This window comes from Lissotriton vulgaris, chromosome 10, assembly GCF_964263255.1.
Source record: "Lissotriton vulgaris chromosome 10, aLisVul1.2, whole genome shotgun sequence".
NCBI lineage: Eukaryota > Metazoa > Chordata > Amphibia > Caudata > Salamandridae > Lissotriton > Lissotriton vulgaris.
The window spans coordinates 895,789,600-895,816,035 of NC_141698.1; the positions used below are offsets into that span (position 1 = coordinate 895,789,600).

General features: G+C 46.5%; 1 protein-coding gene across 2 annotated transcripts in view; it reads right to left on the reverse strand.

The window, feature by feature from the left end:
* Positions 1-226: 226 nt before the first annotated feature.
* FAM133B (family with sequence similarity 133 member B) overlaps positions 227-26,436 on the reverse strand; it is a 210,657-nt gene continuing 184,447 nt past the window's right edge. Inside the window, exon 11 of one of the 2 annotated variants that reach the window (XM_086941868.1) lies at positions 227-2,630. In XM_086941868.1, the coding sequence (XP_086797994.1) occupies positions 2,544-2,630 (87 nt within the window). In that variant the 3' untranslated portion in view covers positions 227-2,543. The remainder of the gene's footprint in view (positions 2,631-26,436) is intronic. The other variant, XM_086941869.1, reaches the window with a different exon arrangement.

The following is a 26,436-nucleotide window of genomic DNA, read 5'->3' on the forward strand; positions in this document are numbered from 1 at the left end:
AAAATGCATAAGTGGTACAACATGAGATCTGTTTTCTTAGAGGAATGTTGTGAAAGTTGTGTTATTATTGCCTAACGCATGTTAATTTGAGAAAATGACAAATATTTGAAACAAATGAGCTAAATCTCCTGTAATCAAAATTCTCTTCAAATGGACGTGTTATGAAAAATGTTGTAAAGCATAAAATGACATTTATGCATTAAAAGGGAAATAAATAACACAATTGTAAGTTACACAGTGTCTTTATTGAGAGTCTGGAAGTAGCTTTAAGAGACAACCGCTTATCAGGCCCCTACTAAATGTATCTCTGTAGTAAATCAGCTTCAATATGAAACTGTTAAATATAAAAAAAATGGCTTTGTACATGCTAATATTCTCAATAACAGTGCAATATAACACAGCAATGCAAGTATAATATTATTAAAGGAAGAGGATAATTACATACCAACAATAGTGTGCCCTGAATGGAATTCATTGAAAAAAGGCTGTTTGCTGGTTACAACAGTACAGAGACTTCAGCTTATGGATATGAAAATGAAATGTTTATACATGCAAACCTTTTTAAACAGACCTGCAGTATTTCTAGAAAATAATTACACATTTTAAAGAAGCACAGAAAAAGATTTAGGTTTTAAATGTGTTGGAAAATATAGGAGTGGGGTTTGATGCTAGGGATTTTAGGTCTTCCGTCAGTATCTGGATTTCAATAAAAATGTACATGTCATCAATAAATTACATCTATACGCTAATGACCTACTAGGCAACAATGGCAAAAATAAAGCCTGCTTTCTCACACCGAACAATTTTTAAAAAAAAAGCTATTGTGGATTAGCTATGTCATTGATATTGATTCAAAAATAAAATATTTAGGTTACATTTTTTCTGACAAACTTTTTTACACAAGAGGAAAGCAGAGCTTTGATTGATCAGTTAAACGCAAACTAAACAATTTGAAAATCATGTAATCAATTTGCGGTTTTTAAGAAAGATATTAAGTAATGTTACATTTATGCATACCTATTTCAATCTGTTTTGCTGAGGACCCTGACTGGAAGGATGCTTTCAAATGGAAATACTTTTACAAACACAATAACTAGGGTGTTTAATTTACAGGAAATTCAAGAACCACAGTTTAATGACACTGTCCATTAAAGAGCAGTACCTTACATCTGGACCCACAGAAGATTTAAAATCTGTTTCAGTTTAGTAACTTGCTAAAATATCAATTTATTTTTTACAAGAAAAGCCCGTTTTCACAGATTTATTCATAGCACTTAATGACGTACCAGGTTTGATATGAGTTTCAAAGCTACTACTAAAATTTGTTACTGTAACCTGCTCTTTTACTTTTGGTATCTATAACTGGCAATTATTTCTAGATTGTTCACAGAAGTTTAGTACACATGGTATAGCTCAGTTCTGTTTATACTGTTTATCTGTTTAACAGAGAGGATAAACTGATCAGAAAGAGGTTTGACATTCATTGTATTTAGGATTTTCTCTACTGGAAAGCACATTGTATGCCGCCATTAGGTAAAGTTGTTTTAGCACACATGTAATGTACTGTTATGTGTGTACATTAATATGTAAAATATGGAATACATTAAAAGTCCATAGAAGAAATTATGAACAATAACAGAGAGGACTGATGTTACACAGTCACCAGAGGGTCTCACTTCATGCGTAATCTATTAAGCATTGAGATATATTATTCTCCCCAGACAGACAATATAAATCACAATAGTAGAAAAGACCCAAGGTATTCTCCTTTACATAATTATGCTAATTTACTCGTATTGTACTGTTCAAACATTACTTTCAACAAATGATTATCCCATGATATTTAGCAACGATTATTAAGATATGCTTTTCTGTTTTACTGAAAATACTTGTTCTGTTCATTAATTCTGCCATATGCATAAAATGCCCATTGTGTTCTATCAATTTTTTGGTTAAAGCAGCTTAGCTCATAATACATTTACTCACTGACTGGCCACTGATCAGTGCCAACGCGCCCATTTCTTTTTTTTTTAAATAAATGTGCACTACAACTAAATGGACTGTAAAATTGCGCATCTAAAAACATTAAAATGTATTAAAAGGAAGCGTATTCCTAATGATAGGATCTTGTTACTATTGAGTCTTATGAGGTAAAATAACTGGTGCAATATAACACTCGGTTTACTGCAATAAAACGTCCCAGAAAGGTCAATGTCAGAGGAAATGAAGGTGTTGAATGGCAGTTGACGTCAGTCCACCACAAATTTAGGTTAGTGAACTCTAGACAAAGGATACTATATACAGAAAACTGGACTAGGAATACGCTTCAAAACAGTCATAAATTATAAATATATATATATATGATTTGTAGTTGTAACATTTTCTGACACAAACGCATATTTGTGGCTATTGAAACAGTTTAAACAAGAAAAAAAACACAGCAGGCGCCATGCATTTTGGTAAATAATAGTATCCTTTTCACAGTTGAAGTTTTCTTCAGTCATTACACTTTTGTTGGCAGACTATTATTGGCTTCCTCATTCTTACTCAGACTCACAGCCCGAATTAGAAGTCTTCTTTTTCTTCTTTTTACTGTGCTTCTTATGCTTCTTTTTTTTCCTCGCCTTATCCTTAAAAACAGGAAGATTTCCATTAATTTAACAGAAAACTGTAGTCAAATTCAAATTTAAAATTCTTAATTTCGGTTCTAATTAAAATCATAAAAGATACATCATAAATGATCACATACAGATGTGTAAAATATTCACATTCAAATTGGTTAAGTGGGATTAATAGACCTGAGCCTTCAAATGGTGGCACTTGATCAAGGAGAGGAAGCTTAAAGAAAATAGATAATGTAAATGACCAAACTTCAATATAATAATTAAAATATATAGGACAATAAATATATTAAAAGCTAGGCCTTACTTATTTTGTAAAAATCATTTAAGTAAAATGCTTGAATCAAATGTCCGTTATATGGCAGTAACTTATGCATCCATCATACAATCCTTTCAGTGCAATTCCTTGTCATATGTCTTTCGAAAGGTAAGAGTGCTTTTTAGTGCAATAGTAAAACCACAAGGCTTACCTTGTAACACCATGTAATTATAAACTGCCTGTGCACAGCTTAGTTAAGCCATAGTCTTGAGTACACATATTCCTAAATTATTAAAACTTCAACCCAGTTTTATCTCTTATGAAATTCACATTAAATAAGTATCTGCTGACACTAAAAACAATTTTTGAGATGTATCTGTTTTCAATATTCTTTCCGCCTCCAGACAAGACCTAGTACTCAAGTTTCTACAAAGGGGTTTAATCCATTACTTCCTGTGTTTGTCATATGCGGAACAAAAAAAAAAATACATGCAAGTACTTTTCCTTAGTCTCAGGTTGACATAATACACAGCACTCATTGTTATTTTCCTCCTGATTGCTAGCCCATTTCGATGTGTTCACATTAATTTGCAGCACACCATATCTAAATTTAATATATAATGATTTTGCTAACTGTGGGCGTACTTCATCCCGAAAAGGCTCAAAACTTGCTATTTGTTTGACAAGAAGGAACTTAGTTGTCAATGTACCAGAGGCCGAATTATATAGCACACTATTTTGAATATAAGCCCAGAAAATAGATTTTAACATTTCCTGGAGAATAATGTCAACTGAGTAGGTTTATCCCCAAAATGTATTAGTCCTAATTTTCCAAACCAGGAACAAACATGCTTAAGCCACGGAATGCTCCTGCTCTGGTCAATTCTTAAACTCTCCTCTAGGCCCTCTTTGTAGTAGGCAAGTTCTATTGTAGACCAGAGTCGCACCCAGAATAGTAAAGGTCTTAATATAGCATGGTGGTCTATATGTTTGACCATTAGGTCCTTGACAATAGGGATTAAAGGTGTTCGTAATGGTAGGCATAGTATTTTCTAAAAACATTTATTTTCTCCTAACTCAAAAGTTTTTTTTACAAAAAGGGCCCCAAATTTCAGCCCCACAAAGGGAGGCAGATTAGGCTCTATGCTTAAATACCTTAAAACTTTAGTCTGCTGATGTATTTTGACAAGCACTACTCTTTCAGTTTGACCAGAAGTTTGTTATATTGTTACCTTGTTGCAAGTATGTTTCGGCAGGCAAAGTTGGCTTTTATTTTGATTATCAAATTGTAACATTTCTTTTACAGATACAGTGAAAAACATTACTGTAGATTTAGTTATAGACAGAATGTCGAGCCATATGACCTACATGCAAATGAAGACACTGGATCAGATTCTTTGGCTAGGCCATAACTGATTTCAAATTAGTTTTCAAGGCACTTTCTAAATCACCTAAGCAGTCAAGATGGTAATGTGAGCGATGGCACACAATTAAAAATTAATTCTTATTTATATTATGGAGCCAGCAACCTTTCAGGAAAAATACAAGCAATGGGACAGTGGCTGGAGTAAATAAAATTGCTGTGAATGTGAAAGGTGTTGACAATTTTCATAGTTCATGGACGGATTAGTTCTGTGGAGCAGAGATCTGTCTCAATTCAATTCATACGTCTTTATTTCGAAATATTTCATCTTAAAAGACAATCATAAAAATAGCTCAGTCTACATACTTTTACACTAATTGCCATATCTATTAAAATCAGTCAGCAAAATATTAAGTATTAAACATAAAAAATTTAAATTAAAATAAAACCTACAACACGATTTACATCTGTAAAAAGCTACAAAAAGTATCATACATGTAGGATTATATTACAACAAGTAAGACATGAATGAAATTAGAGACGTACTAAGGTATATATAAAAGCAGATTTAAAACAATTAATCAGTTATCTATTGGGTGCTTAGCTCTAATTATCCACGCCCAACCCAAGAACTTTGCTACAGCTATGACCACCAGTTCTGTTGTGTCAACCCTCATAATCCGCAAAGCCTCCAACCCCACCCGTGTGCTCATATTATTACATATAGGTTTTAGCCATTTACTCCGGGAGGCTGAGTATGCAGGGCACACAAAAAAGACATGGCCTAGTGACTCTTTTTGGTCCCTACACCATGGGCAGAACTCGTTTGTCTGACCTCGCCATTTAATGGTAAATGATCTCAGCGGAAGCGACCCGACCCTAAACTGGTGATATAGCTTCCTATCACCGCTCTTAGTGATGATATCCCAGTAATCCTCTAAAAAAGGGTCGAGTTTATGTTCCAAAAACCTACCAGACAGAGAGGTGGCATCTGTCTGGACAATGAGTTGTTGTCTTACTGTAGCCCAATAAAGTGCTTTAAATTCCTTTTTCGAAGGAAAAGCATTAATATTTGGTGCTGACCACAGGTGACTTAGTCCCATGTTTTCCAATAGTGATCTTAATTTTCTAAACCAGGGAATATTACCCGAGCCCACAACAGATCTTAGATCCAAAATTTCATTGGCAAAAAGTGCCAGTTCAGGGGTTGTCCATATTCTCCTCCATAGGGCTACTGTTCTAAAACGTGCAACATCGTCAATAGAGTGACATCCAAGGTCAAGTAGCAGGGACTTCATGGAGCTGGATTGGGGAAGGCCTACAAAGTTTCGGAGAAATTTATTTTGGACTCTAACTAGCGAGGATAGGTCCGAAAAAGCTCATAAGTCCGCGCCGTACAAAATTGTGGAACTTATTTTAGCATTATTGATTTTTAAAGCATGACCTATCCTTTTTGTCAGAGCAGTTCTCTGTTCCTTGATTAAACACCCTGTCAGCTGTGCAAACTTCAGGGAGAGTGTATTGAGCTGGGGTTTCCATCTAAGCCTATTTTCCAACACAACCCCAAGGTAAGTCATAACTTTTACCTGCTCTAACTCACATCCATTCATACTAACTTGACTCTGCAGTGGCCTGTTTTTGGTTAACACCATAAATGTTGTCTTTGTTACATTGACCTGTAGATCATTATTTTGACAAAATTCCTCAAACTTGTTTAAGTCCGACTGAAGACCCTTCTGGGTTTTGGATAAGATTCATCCGCGAAAATAAGAAGCGGGAACCTGGTACCTCCTAAGACTGGGGCATCTGTTGGGAATGCTGCAAAGTACTGCACGACCCTATTGAGGAACAACAAAAACAGGGTCTGTACGAGTATACACCCTTGACGTACACCACGGGAGACGGGAAATCTCTCTGTAACCTGCCCCTGTTTACCCCATCTAACCTGTGCAAAGTTTGACTCATGTAGTCTAATTACTATTTCAAGAAGTTCCTAATGCATCCCATAACTTGGCTCTAAGAACTAAATCAAAGGCAGAGTTTAGATCTACAAACGCTGCATAAATAGATCCACCACCCAAGATGACAACCTTCCAATAAATTAATGTAAATCTAAACACCTGATCGATCGTGCTGACACAGGATCTAAAGACTGCTTGTAGCAGGGACAGAACATTCTCTTGATCCATCCAGACCTGAATCTTGGCCAGCACCATCCTGGCTATTATTTTCTGGATGGCATCTATTAAACTGATGGGACGATAGTTCCCCGGGGCAGAACGATCCCCCTTTTTAAATATAGCCAATATCTCAGCACCCCGCCACGAATCCGGGATTGGTGCACCCTTCACTATAGCATTGGCTAGGAAGGTGATATAAGGCACCCAATTATGAGAGTCATATTTATATAGGTCTGCCGGGATACAATCCATACCTGGTGCTTTTCCGCCTTGTACCAACCTAAGTGCATTCTCAGCGTCTTTACTGTCGAACACTAACGGCACAGGGTCGGTGACTTTGGTAAAGAATCAGCCGGGGCAAGAGCTATTTCTGTTTCCAGGCCCCGAAACTGGGACCCAAAGTGTTCAACTTAATCTGCGGCAGACACGTGGTTTGCCAGAACTTGCAAATCCACTGCGTTTCCCATTTAACTACCTGCCAGAACTTAGTCTGGTTTCTCGACCTACTGGCCTCAAGTAAATCCTGCCAGTGGTGATCATCCCAATCCTTCTTGGCCTGCCTTTGGGTTTTTCGATACACAAACCTTGCTACCCTAATGTTCTCGGTAATTCTTGATTTTATAGCTTTAACCAGGGAGCCATATGCCGTACGGTACGATCTGGTATACCATGAATTCCCTGGTTTTTTGGATGGGAGTTTACTGGAATTGCAACTTTTGGAGAAAGGAGATTTCAAGACCCCAAAAAAGTACACTAGTGATCGCAACCTGTTCTTCATGTTCGCCCAGTGCCTGTAAGGCACTCAGAGTAGTAGAGACCTCATGAGAGATCCTAACTAGAATTTGGGGGTCATCAACTACCCTATCCCACCGAACTCTACGCCTATCATTGGTAAGGAGGGCCTCTACTGTGACAATCTCGATGGCTCTAACACTATCCAAACCGCCCTCAGTTTTTAAGCAAAGTAGGAGCGGGTTGTGGTCACTCTCGGGACGAGCAGATATTATCATGTCCTCAAGAAGGGACCAATACTCAACTTTTATTAGAATATAGTCAATTCGACTAGAGTGGATCCCATTATCAAAAGTTACCCGTCCAATTTTATCAGAGCTAGAACGACCATTAACATCTCTCAAACCCCACTCAAGGCACAAACCCAGCCACTGTAGGGCAGCCTCTGTCCACTTTTTTAATGGATTTAAGTTGAGGTGGGGGATATCCCATTGTGCATCTTCATCTGCTAGTATATCTTCCCCCTCGAGAATTAGGGGTTCGAATGTACAATTCAAATCCCATGCCACAATCCCAAAGCCTTCCAATCCGACAGAGTTAAAGATGAGATCCAGCTCATTTGTAATTCCCGAGCTCCGCCCTCCTGGCTGACCTCTAGCATAGATGTTAACAATAATGATCTCCAATTGATTGGGCCGAGTCATCTTAATCACAAGAATATCAGGGTTATCCACTATTACTTCGGTGGACCTTTAGCTAAGCGACTGCCTTACCCAAATGGTTAGGCCGCCTGATGATCTACCTCTTTTGCCTCTCATAGCGGGTTTATAAAAGTTTTAATACCCCAGGCGGTGGATGGGGTAGGGAGCCCAGCTTTCTTGGAAGATCAGGATGTCGTGGTCCTCCACAAAATCAGACCATTCTGCTACAGCAATTTTGCTCTTCAGCCCTGCAATATTCCACAAGACTATTTTGAACAAATTGTCCTGATTAGTAGGCTGGGTTTGTTCAATCGCCATCAAGTTTGACCCTGGTATCCTCCTTCCTGCTATGGGGGCCCCTCTAACTGGAAGGCCTAAGGTCGACCCCCTCCATACCTTGACTAGCCACCCGGCCACCCCCCGACTTCACCATTGCGGTCACCCCAAGATGTATTAAATCCACCCTGGAAGGAACACAACATGCGGAGCCACTACCAACGGTATCAACATCCACAGTTGTTCCATCCACTAAGTGGACCTCCGCCCTACTATATTAACTATCTTTTTGTACCTCACCCTTTGCCTGGGCCACAATAATGCCACTAGAAATGCTCTTGAGTCAATCCACCTCCTCTAGACCTGTTAGTGACTCAAATCGATTTGACAGGGGGAGATAGTACTCAGCCCTGTCAAACGGATTGATGCCATATGATCTCCCCCTACGGATGTTGTAAGTGCGGTGGCATGGACCTCGATTCGTACTACCATAAAAGTAGTTTAGACCTAGGGATTGGATATGTCCCACTCTACCCAACCGTGGTTCGCTACAAATGTACTCAACCACCCACGGATCTCTGAAGTTAACAATTACGCAGTCGCCCTCTATGTCCTTTTCTCTAGGGCTCACCCAACTCACCCGTCTCACGTTTAAAATCTCTGCATTTGAGGAGAGTGGGAGTGTTCTGTTCATGTTGAGCCAATGCGTAACTTTGTTTTTCAGCTCCCTGAGCGATTCCAGTTTCTCAGCGCTAATCCCAGGGACTCCCACCAATATAACCGTATACGGTACGGACTCTGGGGGGAGGTTAATACAGGGCAGCCGCTGTGTAGTACCCACGCTGCCCAATTATGGGGGGCCGTTTGACTGTCTCTCCGCGATCTGCACAAGCGGTGCTGGCTGGGATCTTACCACCTCAGTGGCCCCCATACCCTGCACCCGGGTAGTGCACAATGAGTTACTCTCTACTGGGCGCTTCTCAACACAGGGTTGCGGATTCTGACTATCAACCCTATCATTGTTAACTTGCTGGGCTGCCCTTCCACTGCTTCTAGCCCCTGGGTCATGGTAGGTGGGGGCTTCTACACTTGGGCTCTTCATATCTTTCGCTAGGATATCCAGCTTGCTGGTATTCGATGATACTAGCTTTTCAAGTTGCTCAAGTTTGGTATTAATCATTTTTGTTCTCTCCAAAAGGGGAAGCATCAGTGATTTAACTAGTTTTTCTATTTTTACTAAAAGCCCCTCATTTGCACTACATTGAGTAAACAATTGATTTGTGTCGAGGAAGGCCATGGTCGGACAAGGGGGCTGTACTGTGTGAGGTGTAACCTGGTTTAAACTATTTTTTTTCGAACTTTTAGCAGAGCCACCCTTCTGAGGACCAACCCCTCTTTTCCTTTTACCTGATAAGAAATTAACCTTAGTGTTTTTACTCTCTGGAATCACCGGATTTTGGGTTTTAGGTGGGGAGCTGTGTGGCAAAGGGGATTTAGAATCCCTTTGTCGCGAACTACTAGAGGCGGTACTGCCTCCAGTTAAATTTAATGAGGAACATACCACGGAGTTGTCAGACCCCACCAACAAAGGACTAGATCTTAAACTCTGGGCAACTAGAGAATCCTTTAATGTAGGTTGTTCAGGGGTGACCGCTGCCCCAATGGTGCCCAATGATGAGCGTTTCCCCTTTAAAAGATCTAATGACAGACGTTTCTCCGTGAGGGCTATTTCTTTTTCCAATACCACTGTAGCCCTTTTGATGGTGGTGGAAAGACTAACTTTTCCTCCCTTCCCAGAACGTAATGCCATTGGAGATAAATACTGGAGGACAAAACCATAAAGAAAAATACGGACAGTGTACGCAGGAAATTAAAAACCGTTAGAGGAAGGTAAAAAACCTGCCATACAAACAAAACCAAAAAGGACTCTACACAAAACCAAAACTTAGAGGGGTGGCCCGGCCTCGATCGTCCTCAGACGGGCCCGGGCACGACCCGTGCGCGTCCCTCGTTGCGTGGGAGGGGCTTATGTATATAGAGCAGGTAGCGGGCTAATCATGGGAAGAGGCACCAGCTGGGAACAAACTGAGGATGCTAGTCCTAGCAGTCCTGTGAGCCTGTGTCCGCGCACAAACAGTCCCGGTATAATCAGACACCATTGGCCCTCCACAAGTAGTGAGCAACAATGTCCCAGCACAGTCCAAGGTCCAATTGGCAGCAAACAAGCAGCGAGCGGCTCCCGCTCGCGAGGCGTTTAAAAGCTGCAGGCAGGCGGCGGGCTAATCACGGGAAGAGGCACCAGCTGGGAACAAACTGAGGATGCTGGTCCTTGCAGTCCTGTGAGCCCGTGTCTGCGCACAAACAGTCCCGGTAAAATCAGACACCAGTGGCCCTCCACAAGTAATGAGCAACAATGTCCCAGCACAGTCCAAGGTCCAATTGGAAGCAAACAAGCAGCGAGCGGCTCCCGCGGAGCGGGGGCCGCGAGGCGTTTAAAAGCTGCAGGCAGGCGGTGGGCTAATCACCGGAAGAGACACCAGCTGGGAACAAACTGAGGATGCTGGTCCTCGCAGTCCTGTGAGCCTGTGTCCACGCACAAACAGTCCCGGTATAATCAGACACCACTGGCCCTCCACAAGTAGTGAGCAACAAGGTCCCAGCACACTCCAAGGACCAATTGGCAGCAAAAAAGCAGCGAGCGGCTCCCGCGGAGCGGGGGTCGCGAGGCGTTTAAAAGCGGCAGGCAGGGGGCGTGGCCAAGATGGCGGCGGAGTAGGATGTCTTTCTCGGTCCCTCCGCTGCCGCTTCTTCAACGCGTTGTCTTAGCCCTGCAGAGGACCTTGCTGCTGCCCCTAAATCATCGCTGGCAGTCTGGGGGACGGTCCGGCAGCCGCTGGTGTGGTTCCTGGCGCCTCAGCCCCAGAGAGACAGGCGCGGCGCTGTGTGACGGCTGGGCCGGCGCGGTGCCTGGAGGTCGTGGTTCGCGCGGCCGGCGAGCCGTCTACTGTGGGTCCCGGCTCAGAGGCCTGCGCTGGTGGCGCCTCGCGCAGGCCGCCATTGCTGCTGTGCCGCCTCGCGGCGGAGGACCGCCGGCGCCCGACGGAGGCACCCGGCGGGGTGCGCCGCGCTGAAGCTGGTGAGGCGGGATCAGCACTGAGGAGGCGTTTGAGTGCCTGCGCCCTGGCCGGTGTGGAGAGGCCCGCGTGGCGCCATCCTGCATCCCCTCCCCCCTCCCGCCTGGGCCGGCGGTGGTAGAGGCGCGAACACAGCGTGTGGGGACGGTGGACCTTCCCTCCCCCCCGGCTCCTTCAGCCTGACCAGAGCCTCCGGGTGGTGAGCCCTTGCCTGGGGCAGCGGAATTGGCGCTTCCTGGCCCCTGGCCTGCATTGTTGCCCGGGACCCCGGGCGCGCTACGCTAGCGGTGCCTGCGACCCGCCCGGCTGCACGGAGGCGCGCTTTCGGCGTCTGAGGACCTGCCGCCGCCATGGCGGCCAACAGAACCAAAAAGGACAAGGAGAAGGCCCTGAAGGAGGCCTCGCAGAAAAGCTCTCCACTGCGGTTGTCGGCGGCGGCTGACAGGGCGGCGGCACCGGAGGAGGGTGAGGCGCCGGCCACCAAAGCCTTCATGCGTGAACTCTTTGCGGCCATCAAGGAGGACATTCAGGAACTCCGGGCGCAGCTAACCTCGGACCTCCGGGAGGTACGCAGAGACGTCGATGCCATCGGGGAGAGGGTGGCGACCCTCGAGGAGCTCTACGTGGATACGGCGGGGGACATCCATAGGCTCCAGCAAGAGATCCTTCGCCTTAACACCCAGCACCTCGACCTGCAAACGCATGCGGAGGATCTAGAGAACAGATCCAGGCGCAATAACATTCGTATTCGTGCGGTCCCTTGGAAAGGTGAGGGTTCAGACCTGCGCGAGTATGTCGACGGCCTGTTCCGCCACATCTTACAGGACGAGGAGCTCGGCGAGATTCAGCTGGACAGGGTCCATAGAGTCGGCCTGCCACGAGGTGCTAACGCACCCCCCCCCGGACATCCTGGTGTGCGTCCACAACTTCCAGCTCAAAGAAAGGATCTTGAAGAAAGCCCGTGAGCATAACCCCCTCCTGTTCCGTGACCATCGCTCTGTGCTCTACCAGGACTTGGCGGCCACCACCCTGGCCAAGCGACGGGGCTTCCGGCCAGTCACGGCTTTTCTGAAGGAGCAGGGTGTCCCCTACTCCTGGGGGCACCCCTTCCGGCTGGTCTTTCGATGGAAGGGAAAGCTGATACAGGTGCGCTCAGTGGAGGTTGCCCGTGACCTGCTGGGAATGGAGAGCGCTGACCCTGCCGCTGAGCCTCCGTCGCCCTCTTCGAGGTCTCGCCGCCGCTCCGAGGAATGGCACACCGTGGGCAGGCCGTCCAAGCCATCGGGCCCGGACCTGTCCGTCAGCTTGCAGGAACGAGATGCAGCGGTGGCCTCGGTGTCGAAGGTGACTGTATCGCCCGAAAGGCCCTGAATGGTTTGGCTGAACATTTTTCCCCTGCACATTTTGGCTGGCAGTGGAGGGACCGAGCCACTGGACACTGATGGGTAATGTACTGACACGTCCCCCGTGTATATTGTCCTGTATCAGGATCTGGGTGGCTGGTGGGAGTAAGTCCATGCCCCCAGCCCTTGGGACTCCACTGACAGACTCTTGTTCCCCCTTGGTAGTTCGCTCCTGGGGCCTGGTCGGGATTTTGTTGTTGTTGGGGGGGGGGGGGGAGTGTTTTGGGGGGTTGGACCTGGGGGGTTTGGGGTAGTTGGGGGACTGGGGAAGGAGGGAAGGGGGGGTTCTCCGCATCAGCCGCTGGTTTCCCTTAGCAGAGTGCTTATCTTGCCTTCTAGATGGGGAAAGATTTGAAGGTTGTTAGCTTAAATGTCCGAGGTCTCAACAGCCCTGTCAAGAGAGCGGCGATCCTGTCCCTGTTGGAGGGATCGGAGGGCGATCTCGGCTTCTTTGGCGAAGGCGCGCAGGGAGAAGCGCGAGGAGCTCGAGCGAGACGTCCGCGGGCTGGAAGCGATACATAAACGAACAGGGGCGCAGAGGGTCTGGAGGGAACTGGAAACGAAGCGGCGCATGCTGAAACACCTTGACCTTGACAGGGCCGAGTACGCGCTCCTCCGACTGCGCCACAAATTTTATCTTAGTGGCGACAAAGGGGGTAAGATGCTGGCGCACCGTCTGAGGGCACAAACGCAACAAACGATGGTGTCATCCGTCAAGGACGAACATGGGGTGGTACAGGCGGCTGACGCGCACATTGCGGACAGCTTCCAGCGTTTCTATCGGGCTCTCTACTCTGCTGACCCCCCGGACCCAGACAGGGTGCACGCGTACCTGGAGTCCTGTGCCATCACTCCCCTGTCCCAGAGCTCGGCTGCGTCTCTCGACGCCGAGATACGCATTGAGGAGGTCATCTCGGCGATTGCGCGCCTGAAGGTGGCTAAATCGCCTGGCCCTGACGGCTTCACAGCCGCCTTCTACAAGAAGTTCTGTGCCGCGCTGGCTCCCTTCCTGACGCGTCTCTTTAACTCCTTCCGAGAGTCTGGGAACGTGGCGCCGTCCATGGCCGAAGCCGTGGTTACTGTTATTCATAAGGCAGGCAAGGATGCCCAGGAGTGCGGCTCCTACCGCCCCATTTCACTCCTAAACATTGATATGAAGTTGTTTTCAGGCATCCTGGCCGCTCGCCTCAGCCCGTTTATGGACAGTATCATTGAACCCGACCAGGTGGGCTTCGTGCCGACGCGCCAGGTTGGCGAGAACACCAAACGCCTACTACACCTGATGGACTTGGTTCACCGGTCGCGTACGCAAGCATGCTTTCTCTCCATCGATGCCGAGAAGGCTTTCGACCGGGTTGACTGGTCGTATATGTTTGCGGTCTTGCGAAAGTTCGGGCTGGGAGACCCGTTTGTCAGCTGGGTCCACTGCCTCTATGCCTCCCCTCGGGCCGCTGTTCGAGTGAACGGTTGTAGGTCTGCTTATTTTCCGATTACCCGGGGGACGAGGCAGGGATGCCCTCTCTCGCCCCTGTTGTTTGCGCTCTATATGGAGCCTTTTGCGCAACGCCTCCGGGACAACGCAGACGTGCAGGGGGTGCGCTTTGGGGCAGAGGGGCACAAGGTGAGCCTCTATGCGGATGATGTCATTCTATCCCGCAGGCATCCGCGCTCCTCTCTGAGACATCTCTCCCGGGAGCTGGAGGAGCTCGGCTTGGTGGCCGGCTTCAAGGTCAATTTCTCAAAGTCCCAGATCCTGAACCTCTCTGTGCCGGAGGAGGAGGTCTGTGACCTCAGTGCCGACTTCGCGTTCCAATGGGTCCAGACGGCCATCCCGTACCTGGGGATCCAGTTGGCGCCCACGCTCACCCAAACGGTTGCTCTCAACTACAGGCTCCTCCTTGACCAAACGACTAAATCCGTCTCGGACTGGTCCCGGCTGCAGCTGGCCTGGTTTGGCCGCCTCGCTGCGATCAAAATGACGATCCTCCCCCGCATCCTCTATCTGTTTCAGATGCTGCCTTTGCGCCCCCCCCCCCCCCCCGGGGTCCCTGCGAAAGCTCCAGCGGTTGCTGACCACGTTCTTGTGGAACCATAAGCGCCCCCGTATCGCTATTGATCGCCTCATGGCGCCGCGAGATGACGGCGGACTTAACTTCCCGTGCGTGGAGGAGTACTACCAGGCTGCGTGCCTGCGTTTTATTCTGGAATGGAATAGACCTATGTCCAGCAAGCACTGGCTCTTCATGGATCAGACAGTGGCTGGGCGCAACATCTGGCGCAAGCTATGGCTCCCGCGCAAGCACAGATCCTGGGGCCTTTATTCCTCCCCGGTGACCTCGCCGACCCTTGCGGTGTGGGACCGCCTAGCACACAGGCGCGGCTGGACCACCTTCCCATCTCCGCTGACGCCTATCGTTGACAACCCGGACTTCTCCCCCGGGTGCGCCTCGCCGGTCTTCCAGCGCTGGAGGGAGTTGGGTTGTAAGAGAGTGGGTCACCTCTTCCAGCCGGAGGGGCTGATACCGTTCGCCACTCTGCGCCGGGAGTATTTCGAGTTGACCGTGGCTGACGCCTTCCACTACTCGCAGGTAGCACACTGGGTAACGCTTCCTGATAATATAGCAGACATGTCTCGACCAATGACGCCCCTGGAGCGCTGGGTAGTCTTCAAGAAGGACGATCGCAAACTTATCTCCGAGCTGTATGCCTTCATTATGAAACGCCACCACCCGCAGCGCTCCAAGGCGCAAGTTCGTTGGGAGACGGAGTTGGGCCGTCCCCTGACGAGTAAGGAATGGGGCAAAATCTTCTATCGCGCGCACCACACGGCGGCTAATGTGGCGGGAGCTGAAGCGGCCTTTAAAATTGTTACTTACTGGTACCACACGCCGGCGAGGCTCCATGGGTGGGACCCCAAGTGCTCGAGTCTTTGCTGGTGGGGCTGGGGCGCTACAGGCACTCTTTCCCATCTGCTCTGGCACTGTCCCAAGCTAGTGCGCTACTGGCAAGCAGTTTTAGATGATATAGACAATGCTTTCGGTATCTCCTTTCCCAGGGCTCCGGAATATGTGTTGCTAGGCCTCCCTCACCCTACGGCGTTTCCCTTGCGCTCCCCTCGGGGTAGACAGATTGCGCTGGCGCTTTTGGCGGCGCGCCTGGTGATCCTTTCGCGGTGGCGCTCACTGGACGCCCCTGACCCCAGGGATTGGATTAGGCACCTGTGGTTGCTTCTGGGGATGGAGCGGCTTTCCCTGTGTGTGGATGGTAAAGGGGACACATATGGTAAGCTTTGGGCACCCTTCATACACCTGCTATCTCGGGACTTACGAGAGGTCACATGCCCCAAATTCCTCCAGATTTTACAACTCATTCCCTTGGAACCGCCCGGGGCTGTTGCATGATTGCATGATTGTCTCTAGCTTGCTTTAGGAGAGTGATGGGATCCCTGGACCCCTGGACTTTGTGGGTTGACTGAACTATGCTGATGCGGAGAGGGTGGGGGGGGGGGGGGGGTGGGGAGGGGGGGCTAGAGTTGGCTGGGTGTTGGGGGGGGGCGGGAGGGTTCGGTTTCTTTTGGGCTATTTTCTTTTTCTGGTTTTGACAAAAAGCAGCATCGCCTCCCTACCTGGTTCCACCGCATGGCTGTTAGCCCACCTTCGCCGGGTCGCCCTCCGGGTTGTAGACCCTATGGCTGTGTTGTGTGTAATTTGACTCCGCTCTGCCGGCCTGTGGATGTAGGCAGCCCAGCTGTGTTCACTGCTACGTGTCTGCTGAATAAAATTGTTCGATTCTAAAAGCTGCAGGCAGGCAGTGAGCTAATCACTGGAAGAAGCACCAGCTGGGAACAAACTGAGGATGCTGGTCCTCGCAGTCCTGTGAGCCTGTGTCCGTGCACAAACAGTCCCGGTATAATCAGACACCACTGGCCCTCCACAAGTAGTGAGCAACAATGTGCCAGCACAGTCCAAGGTCCAATAGGCAGCAAACAAGCAGCGAGCGGCTCCTGCGGAGCGGGGGCCGCAAGTTGTTTAAAAGCTGCAGGCAGGCAGCGGGCTAATCACGGGAAGAGGCACCAGCTGGGAACAAACTGAGGATGCTGGTCCTCGCAGTCCTGTGTGCCCGTGTCCGCGCACAAACAGTCCCGGTATAATCAGACACCACTGGCCCTCCACAAGTAATGAGCAACAATGTCCCAGCACAGTCCAAGGTCCAATTGGCAGCAAACAAGCAGCGAGCGGCTCCCGCGGAGCGGGGGCCGCGAGGCGTTTAAAAGCTGCAGGCAGGCGGCGGGCTAATCACAGGAAGAGGCACCAGCTGGGAACAAACTGAGGATGCTGGTCCTCGCAGTCATGTGAGCCCGTGTCCGCGCACTAACAGTCCCGGTGTAATCAGACACCACTGGCCCTCCACAAGTAATGAGCAACAATGTCCCAGCACAGTCCAAGGTCCAATTGGCAGCAAACAAGCAGCGAGCGGCACCCTGTCTCATTTAGGCCATTTAACCCTATTCAATTGGAGGACAAATCCCTCCGCTACCCCCTAAAAGATCTTCAGTTTCAATCGCTTGACTTCCAGACAAGGTGCTCTTAAGTAAGCATGGGCGGAAAATCCGTTCCGCTCGCGGATTTCCGGTAAATTCGCAATCCGCGAGATTCGCGAATTTCCCGCAAAATCCGCAAACGGAAATCCGCAAACGGGGATTGGGTCAAAAGTTCAAGCTGACTTTTGTAACTCTTTTAGAATGGCGCCAGCAAGCTGCCAGAGCCATTCTAAAATAGTTACAAAAGTCAGCTTCAACAGGAAGCTCTAATAGATAAAGTAAAGCAGGTGCTGCTCAAATTCAGTTACACAATCATTAATCACCCCCAAACTTGGGGTGATTAATGATTGTGTAACTTAATTTGACCTTCAACTGGAGCACCTACTTTACTTTACCTATTAGTGCTTTCTGTTGAAGCTATTTCTAGCTATTTTAGAATGGCGCTGGCAGCTTGCCGGCGCCATTCTAAGTGGGGCTGAGGGCAGAAGGGCACGAAAGTGGGACAGAGGGCAAAAGGGGACAAAAATGAGTGGGGCAGAAGGGCACAGAAACAAGTAGTACAGAGGGCAGATGGGCATAAAAAACAAGAGGGTGGCAGTGATTAAGCAGGCAAAACCCCCCCCCGCGAAATTGCAAAGCGCCTCGCGAACACCCGCGAACACGCAAAGCGCCTCGCGAACACCCGCAAACACAAAAAATCCGCAAATTCGCATGAATTCGCGAATTTTGCGGATTGCCATTTCGCAAATCCGCGAATTGCCAATTCGCAAAATTCGCCGAAGCTTACTCTTAAGTTCCAGCCAAACAAATGTCAACCCTTTAACCCCAAATTCATCTGCAAAACTGCTATTTAGCCCTGTACTACAAGACCCACAAGCCCTTCCTGAAGAATTCAAGGAGATGGGGCGTGAGCATCAAGACAGGCCTTTCAGAGCCACGATCTTTCAGAGTCCACAATCTTGGCTCTTGGACTCTTTAACTTCAGGCATATGCCTTGGTGATGCAACATGTTCAAGCCAATTATGAGCTGATTTGAAACACTGGCAACCCGTACATCATGCTTTACTTAAGGAGAAAGGTGACAACAGGCTTAGAAAATGAATATTCATTCCGGACAAAGACATCCTGAAACTTTTCAGCAACACGTATTCTTTAAAGCTCCACCAACATTTTAGTCTATGCGAGAAGGTTACTAGTTGAGTGAGATGGCGGTGATTGGCCGAGAGATAACAAACCCCTCGTTTATGTTGGGGGGTGGGGAAATCAAACATACACTGGTTTAGGGAGCAAAGAAGGTGGTCAGCAATTAAATACTCCACTGAAACATGCGTTGACTGCCTGCTGAGACACCTAGCTCTTCTGCAAAAACTGTAGACAAAAAAATAGTGATCTCCTTGTTGGGTAGATAAGAAAATCCTGCAGGCACATGACAGGTTGTTATGAGTACGAATGAGCATGTGTGAATGGTATGTATGGGAGGTTTCAGAGCAGAATGGGATTTGTAGTTACAGAGTACAGCTTTTATATTGTAAAATAAATGATAACTTATGGTCTCTGAAATGTAAACAATTGTAATGATGTTTTTACATTGAAAATTGTGAAAACAAGATAAAAATAATGAGAACTGAAATAAATGTATCAATAATAACGTTGGATGAATTCTTTTTTAGATTAAATTCAAGCAAGAAGCAATACAGGTTAAGCAGGAATGTTTGATGTCACTTGAGATGTTATTTCCTCCTTTCTCAACCTTGGAATATATTATTGGGGTACCCTTTATGCTGTGTGCTACTCTACTTAAAACATAAGTAAATGGGAGTCCAAGTAAGAGAAGATAAAACGTGTTATGTGCATGCAGCTATGACCTGCATCTGACAGAACAGACAGTGGATATGAAGCTTGCTGTGGTATCCTATTTACCTGTTCCTAGGTGACTGGATGCCACCAGTTCTAGAATGTTGGGGTGCAGGACCAGTTATAGTTAGTGGAACTGGCCTGCGCTTGTACCTGCCTGATCTTCTACAATAAACCGGATTCTGGACTTAATCTGCATCTATGGTTCTTACAAGTTTGTGACAAACTTGGGATATTGAACCACACGACTCCCCTACGCGTGAACAGGCAGAGAGAGGGGAGTTGGAACGAGTTTATTTTTACCTCGTACTGCAAATCTGAATACCAGAGGAAACCAGAAGGAAACTTACTTACCGACCAGAACTCGCATTCTCTATGGCAACCAGAGGTTACGATTCCTTATTTTATGGGAATTTCGGTGGATCTCAAGGTACAAAGCCATTGGGGGCGTGTGTGACCGTTGGTGCGCACAAGGCTGCTTGCGCGTGTCGTGGCTGTTTGACTCGAGCGCTCAAGGCATCCTGCGCATTTCGAAACAGACGCGCGCTTCAGTAGTGTGACCCCTGAACTCACGACGTGAGGTCAGCGTGTATCTACGTGACATGACGCCATCTTGGGGAAGATGCTCACCTTATCGGATCGGCAGTCAATTTCAAGTATTACAGTGATGAGCACAACAGTTAACATTTGTATTCACGAGTAATCTACATCTGAAATCACGGTGATGATCACACCAGGGAATATTGTGCTCGTTATACCAGAAGTAATTAATACACAGTTATGTCCACACCACGAGAACTGTCGCGCACACATGGGAATATTGTGCTTGTCATACATGAAGTGATTAATACACGGTGACATGCACACCACGATAATTGTTGTACAATACAGGAAGAATTTAATTTTTTCCTGCTCACTTTACGAAGCACACATCGGATTACTCCTTGTTTTGCATCATTATTACGCATGCAGAGCTTGGAGATCTCAATTTGTTTTTAAAATCCTTTAAAGCAAGTAAATACTATTTATATTTTTTGTGTGAATTTCAACATGAGTGCACATAAATTTGGACTGACACCTCCTGTTCCATTTCTGGCCCATCCAGGAGAACCCATTTTAACGTGGCCAGAGTGGAAAGAATATTTTTTGAATTACATTTCTGCTTAGATGAAGAAAGTGAGGACGAATATTCACCTTCTAGGAAGAAAACATTGCTTTTACGTAACTTGGGTCCAGAAGGTTTGCGTGTGTATTATCAAATGGAAAACAAAGGCTAGAGCAAGCAGCACAAATGTATTTTTAGAAGCTCTTGAAGACTTACATTGTCATCCCACTGTATGTGTTGGTATAGACAGATACACCTTTTTCCAGAGGACACAGGAAGTCAATGAAAGTGTAAAAGATTATGTTGCTGCATTAAAAAAGTTGGCTGTCGCATGCAAATTCAGAAATCTACATTATGATTTTATCAGAGACCAATTAGTCATACATTTATCTAATTCTGGTATCCAAGACAAACTATGGGTGGTTGGTGAAGCACCTTTAGCAGAAGTCACTGCCTTAATAAACAATAATTTGCAATGCAATCCGTCTCGCATTTGAAAGTTTCAGTTATTGGCATTGTAAATGATATTGTTTTTTATATATGTTTAGTTGTTTGTAGTGCAGTGATGTATGTTGTTTGTAGTGGAATTATGTGGTTTGAACTTGGATTGTTAGTTGCTGAATTGTGTGGGATTGAATTGTGTAGTGTATTTGTGTATTGTAAATATGTTGTATGGTGAATAGATAGGGGTGAGAGCTATAAAATAGATTGAAAGTAAGAATGAGAGGGATAGGTAGTTTGTGTATGAAGTGGTGAATGAAGTGCAGATAAAGTAGTATAACAGTGTGTGAGAAAGATATATAGAACGGGAGAGAATATTATAGTCCTATAGAGAGGCTGTTGTTGTGTATGTAGAGCATAGCGAAATAAGAGGTGCAAATGCGTGTTTGTTGTTATTTTTTGAAAAGTTATGGTATTGAAAGTGTGCCGAAAGATATGAAGTGAATTAATATGATAAATACTAGATTAGTGTGTGAAAGTGAGACAGTGGTTTGAGAGAGAACGAGAGAGTTGTGGGACGGTAATTTGGGGGGAGTGAGGGGTTGAGCTAAACCCTGGTGTTGGGATTATGAGCCAGTGGCCAAAAAAGGCTACCAGGATGCCATCAAGACCTATTATAGGGCCATACACTCCGCAGGGGAGGCCTATTTTACTAAGGAAGTCAAGTCCAGCAAGAACCCTGTCAAGTGTATTTTTAAAATTCTTAACGATCTTAAAAGTAGGAAAAATTCTGCTACTTCTGTAATTACATTTGAGCAGCAGTGTGAGGACATGGCTGCTTTTTTTGTGAATAAGTTAGAAGTGATTTATAAGTCCTTTCCTGGGGCCGCCACTGGCTTCTCTGGTGCACATTGTCCCCCCCCCCTACGCATACTCTGGCAGCCATTTCCCCTATCTCACAGGATGAGTTTCTCCTGTTAAATAAGAAAGTCAAATCGGGCTCTCCTACGGATCCTATGAAACCTGCTCAGTTTAGGGACTCCCTACCTGTGCTTCTTGCACCACTGTGTCAGATGATTAACATCTTGCTTACAAGATCAGTTATTCCTAGGATGTGGAAGCAGGCTAGGGTACTTCCTCTACTTAAGAAACCCTTGCTGGATCCAGTAAATTTGGAGAATTTCCGTCCCATATCGCTATTGCCATGGGTAGCTAAAATAGCTGAGGCACACGTTAATAACACCCTAACATGCTTTTTGAATAACACCAGCTTATTAGATTTGCCCCAGAATGGTTTCCGCCCTGGTCACAGCACGGAAACTGTTCTCCTAGCAGTGACCGAACATCTGCGGACCATTCTGGATAGAGGGCGCACCGCAGCGCTATTACTTGATCTTAGCGCCGCGTTTGACACGATCTCCCACCGGATCCTTCTAGATCGTCTGGTAGAGGCAGGGGTCGTAGGTCTAGCCTTGGAATGGTTTAGATCATTTATGTCAGATAGAACGTTCCAAGTATCTGCTCCTCCCTTTCTCTCTCGCGCCCAGGACATCAGGCAGGGTGTCCCTCAGGGCTCTGCCCTCAGCCCTATACTTTTCAATCTGTATGTCCAACTCTTAGCCACAGTGGCCAGGGACAATGGCCTTACCATGGTCTAGTATGCTGATGATACGCAGTTGGTGGCGGCCCTCTCCAACGACCCTACGCAGGGCGCTGCCAAATTTCAGAATGGCCTAGCGGCGGTCGCGGAGTGGATGACTACCAACTGCCTTCAGCTCAACGCAATGAAGCCTGAAGTGTCGTTGGTGGGGTGAGATCAGGGACTATGGAGAGAGCATTGGTGGCCTAAGACCTTGGGCTGCGCTCCCACCCCCAAGTTGGCAGTAAAAAATCTTGGGGTTAGGCTGTATGTCACTCTCAGCTTTCAGGAGCACACCAAGAAATTAGCAGGGACCTGCTTTGGCCTACTCCGATGGTTGAGACCCTTGTTGGGGTTCTTTGATCCATCAACCCGCCAGACGACAGTACAGGCGGCCATCCTGTCTAGATTGGACTATGCTAATTTGCTCCTGTTAGGGGCAAATAAGGCAGAAATAACTTGTCTGCAGCGTGTTCAGAACGCAGCAGCTCGTATCCTGCTGAGGCTTCCTACAACTTGTTCTGCGACTGGGGCGATTTGTCGCCTTCATTGGCTGCCTCTGACTAAAAGGATCGAATTTAAAACCCTGTGCCTGACTTTTAAAATCTTAACATTTTCTTCCCCTGAGATCCTGTCCAATTTACTGGTACCCTACGTGCCCACGCGCCAACTACGATCAGCTGGGCACTACCTAGCTATGGTCCCCGAGTGAAGCATCTTTGAGCTGGTGGATGTTCTTTTCGGTGTTTGGTGGCTAAATTGTGGAATTCCCTGCCTATGCAGATCCGTTGTCTGGATAGCTTGATGTCTTTCCATAAGGCTGCCAAGACCTTTCTTTTTCCTGTAATCCCGTATTTCTTCATTGACACTGCTACTAGAGCCGGGACGCCGCTTTGCGGAGGCAGCTGTGCGCTGTATAAAAAGATTTAACATAACATAACGAGGATGTAAAGGTTCGGTCCACCTCAAGTGTCAAAAAACTCTGCTCATGATTGGTGACTTTGGCATGCCTTGGCATGTTTTAGGAGAAAGTTGTGTGTGCTGTAGTTAGTCCTATTCAGTTATGAGGGGAACAAATGAAATAAATTATTTTGGTAGTGGATTATTACATCAAGTGGACAGAAGAGGAAGTTAAAGAAGAGGTCATGGATAGAAGCACTGAGAGACACTGAGAATTAATTCTGTTGTCCAAAGAAAGATGGGAGACACAAGTGAAAATAATGCAAAGTTTTCTGAACTATGTCATATAGTGATGGATTTGAGAATTAGGTTCACTGCCAGCTTAGGCTGTTTTGCCTGACATTTACCTCATGGTATTATTCACAAGACTGATATTAAAATTCCAAAAACTGCATGTAATAATCACTGGTATTGACCTGGGATTAAATGTAATAGTAGTTCCTGTTTTGGTTAGATGGCAACTTAAATAAAGACAAACGAGTACTGTTGGAACCCATATGGGAAAGGAAATGAAACACCTGCTGCTCGAAATGCTTTGAATTCCACGTGTGAAGTGGATGTAGTTAGGTACCATGGTATGTGCACATAATTACAGCATGGTAAGCATCTGTAGGTGCAATGCACACAGATGAAATAACAGTTAAAAGGGGAAATGCAACTTATTTTAAAAGAAAGGTGTGCGGTATGCTGGGTAAAATAAATAATTAAATACCGCTCAGTTGTATCTATTAGGTGAATGAATTGTTGTTATCTGTGCGCATTGCATCTACAGATGCATGCCATGCTGTAACTGTGTGCACATACCATGGCACCTAACTACATTCACTTCACGGAGGAATGCAAAGCTTTTAGAGCACTTTGTGAGTTTTATTTACCTTCCTGTTTGGGTTGCAACAGTACACGGCCTGCTTTTGCCCGTGCTACACGCCCAGCGGCCGTATAGGTAGAACCAGTGTAATTTGTTGTTGCAGTACGCATGCATACGTTAAGCAAACAGGAAACGAGGCACCCATTAAGAGAACACATTCCCGGCGGGCCGGACTGCTTTATTAACGTACTTGTCATTGTAGAATTGTTATCCAAGTGTATGTATGTTTGCCTTTCCCAAGTGAAGAATGTAATTTGATGACTCAGCACGCCTATATAAACAGAGCACGACATGTACCCACAGCAGCAATTCTCACTCAGAAACCAATTTAAAAAAACATAAGCTGTACTGTGATGAAGCCACCAATAGGACAGCTCTAGTTTTGTTAGGATGAGTGCACCTGTTGGGTGAACTCACCACTGATCCTCAGATCACCCTTAAACTAGATCAACCTAATCAATAAACTTTTAACATAATGTACCTATATAAAAGAGTGCAAGCAAGCATGTAGGATTGCATTTTGACAAAAAATACGCTCAGGCACCAAAATACAAGTGGCACATTAGTGAATTAAATTGCTAAAAAAAAATGGCCTTTATTTACATATCAAGGTAGTTTTGACCTTGTAAAGACACCCTCTATTCGTGTTGTGCAAGGTATGGGAGAGTGCATGCATTTGTGGATGCTCCAGACAAGGTTGTGGTAATATGGAAATCGACAGACCATAACACAAGACTACAAACTGACAAAAAAACAGCCCACACCCTGACCTGTCAGACCAGGCCTTCTGGGATTGCCACGTTGCCTATAAGTCAGTCCGACCCTGTCAGCATGGATGGTGTTATAAGTATATTTTTTTACGGGCATCCTCCAAGGGCTTAGGGTGGCAATGCTAAGTATTTAAGGTGGAACACTGCGAGATCACCAGTGTCCCAATATAAAAGCCAAGGGCTTCATGTGACCTTAAAAGTACTTCAACGGACAAAGGTGTGTTACTAGAAATTAAAATCCTTTAAAGCAGTGCAGCGTCCCACATTGACTTCCTAGATGGGAGAGAAGAATGCGAGAAAGCACTTTATGCTTCAGATAAGTGTGCTACCGTACTCTCGGTTGTCATCTAACATTCCTAAAACCAAGCATGCAAACAGGTCCTGCTCCAAGCGAGGTGCTAGCTGTTGTGTAATTAAGAGTTTTTGTTATAACAGAGAGACAATCCAACCATACACAAACCATGCTTGTCGAGAAGGCACCAGGAAATGAATGTTGCCACGCCCCATTGCTAACGTGTTGCTATAGATGCTGCTATCTAATTTAATGGGACCCTCTTAAAAACCTTGATGACAAAGACAAAATATAAGGCATGAAGATTTAAAAAGTTGACAGCTACCCAGCATACACAGACACCAACAAAACTATTGCATGGAGGATTGAGCCCAGCACATTATTGATCAAAAGATGCAAGAGGGTGCGAGTACAGGCTGCAATTCTAGGAAGGATGAGTGAAATAAGCAAAGAGCTAAAAGGATCGGGCAAAGTTTAATGTTACAAGGAAACAGTGGATTATTAAATAGTTAAACATGTGGATTGGGATAATTAATTGACCTTTCTGTGCTGGACATTGGAGCCAGGGCCGGCGCTAGGCATGGGCAGCGTGGGCGGCTGCACAGGGCCTCGCACTCAGCCCACCAGCATGGGGCCACACGCCAGTGATGTGTCCTGTTGTTTCCCTGGCGATCTTTTACAAAGAAAGGTGTTGCCTGCAATTAAGGTCCATTGGAGGGGGCCCTCTCGCTGGGCCTCTCATGGATGGTGTATGGAGGCATAGGGGAGGGAGACTGAGACACTCCCTCAATTGCAAGGAGACCATTCACAGACACTGTTGGGGGCCCATTGTCCAGCATTTTGGCGCCCCCACAGTTTTAACTTTTAGACCACAATCAATTCTCACACCTATCGGACTGAAGGTGTGAGAAATGCTTGTGGAGTAAAAGTTAAAACTGTGGGGGCGCCGAAATACTGGACAAAGGGCCCCCCACAGTGTCTGTGAATGGTCTCCTTGCAGGGGGCCACTTATCTAAATTAGAGGGGGCCTCGCAGGTTCCCTTTTAGCCCAGAGCCTCGCAGATCCTAGAACCGGCCCTGATTGGAGCAGCCTATAAAGGATGTTTACGCTGCTGCCAAAGGAAGGCACATTGACGGCAGGCTCCTTTCTTGGTATGGCCTGAAATTAGTGGTGCAGGAGCAGTCGCTCTTACCTATGCCGGAGGCATGTAGATAAAACAGAGGCAGAAGGAGAAGAGTGAAAAGAAGGTGAAGATAGAGCGATTTGACCCTAGCAGCCGCCGCAGCAGCATCCTCAC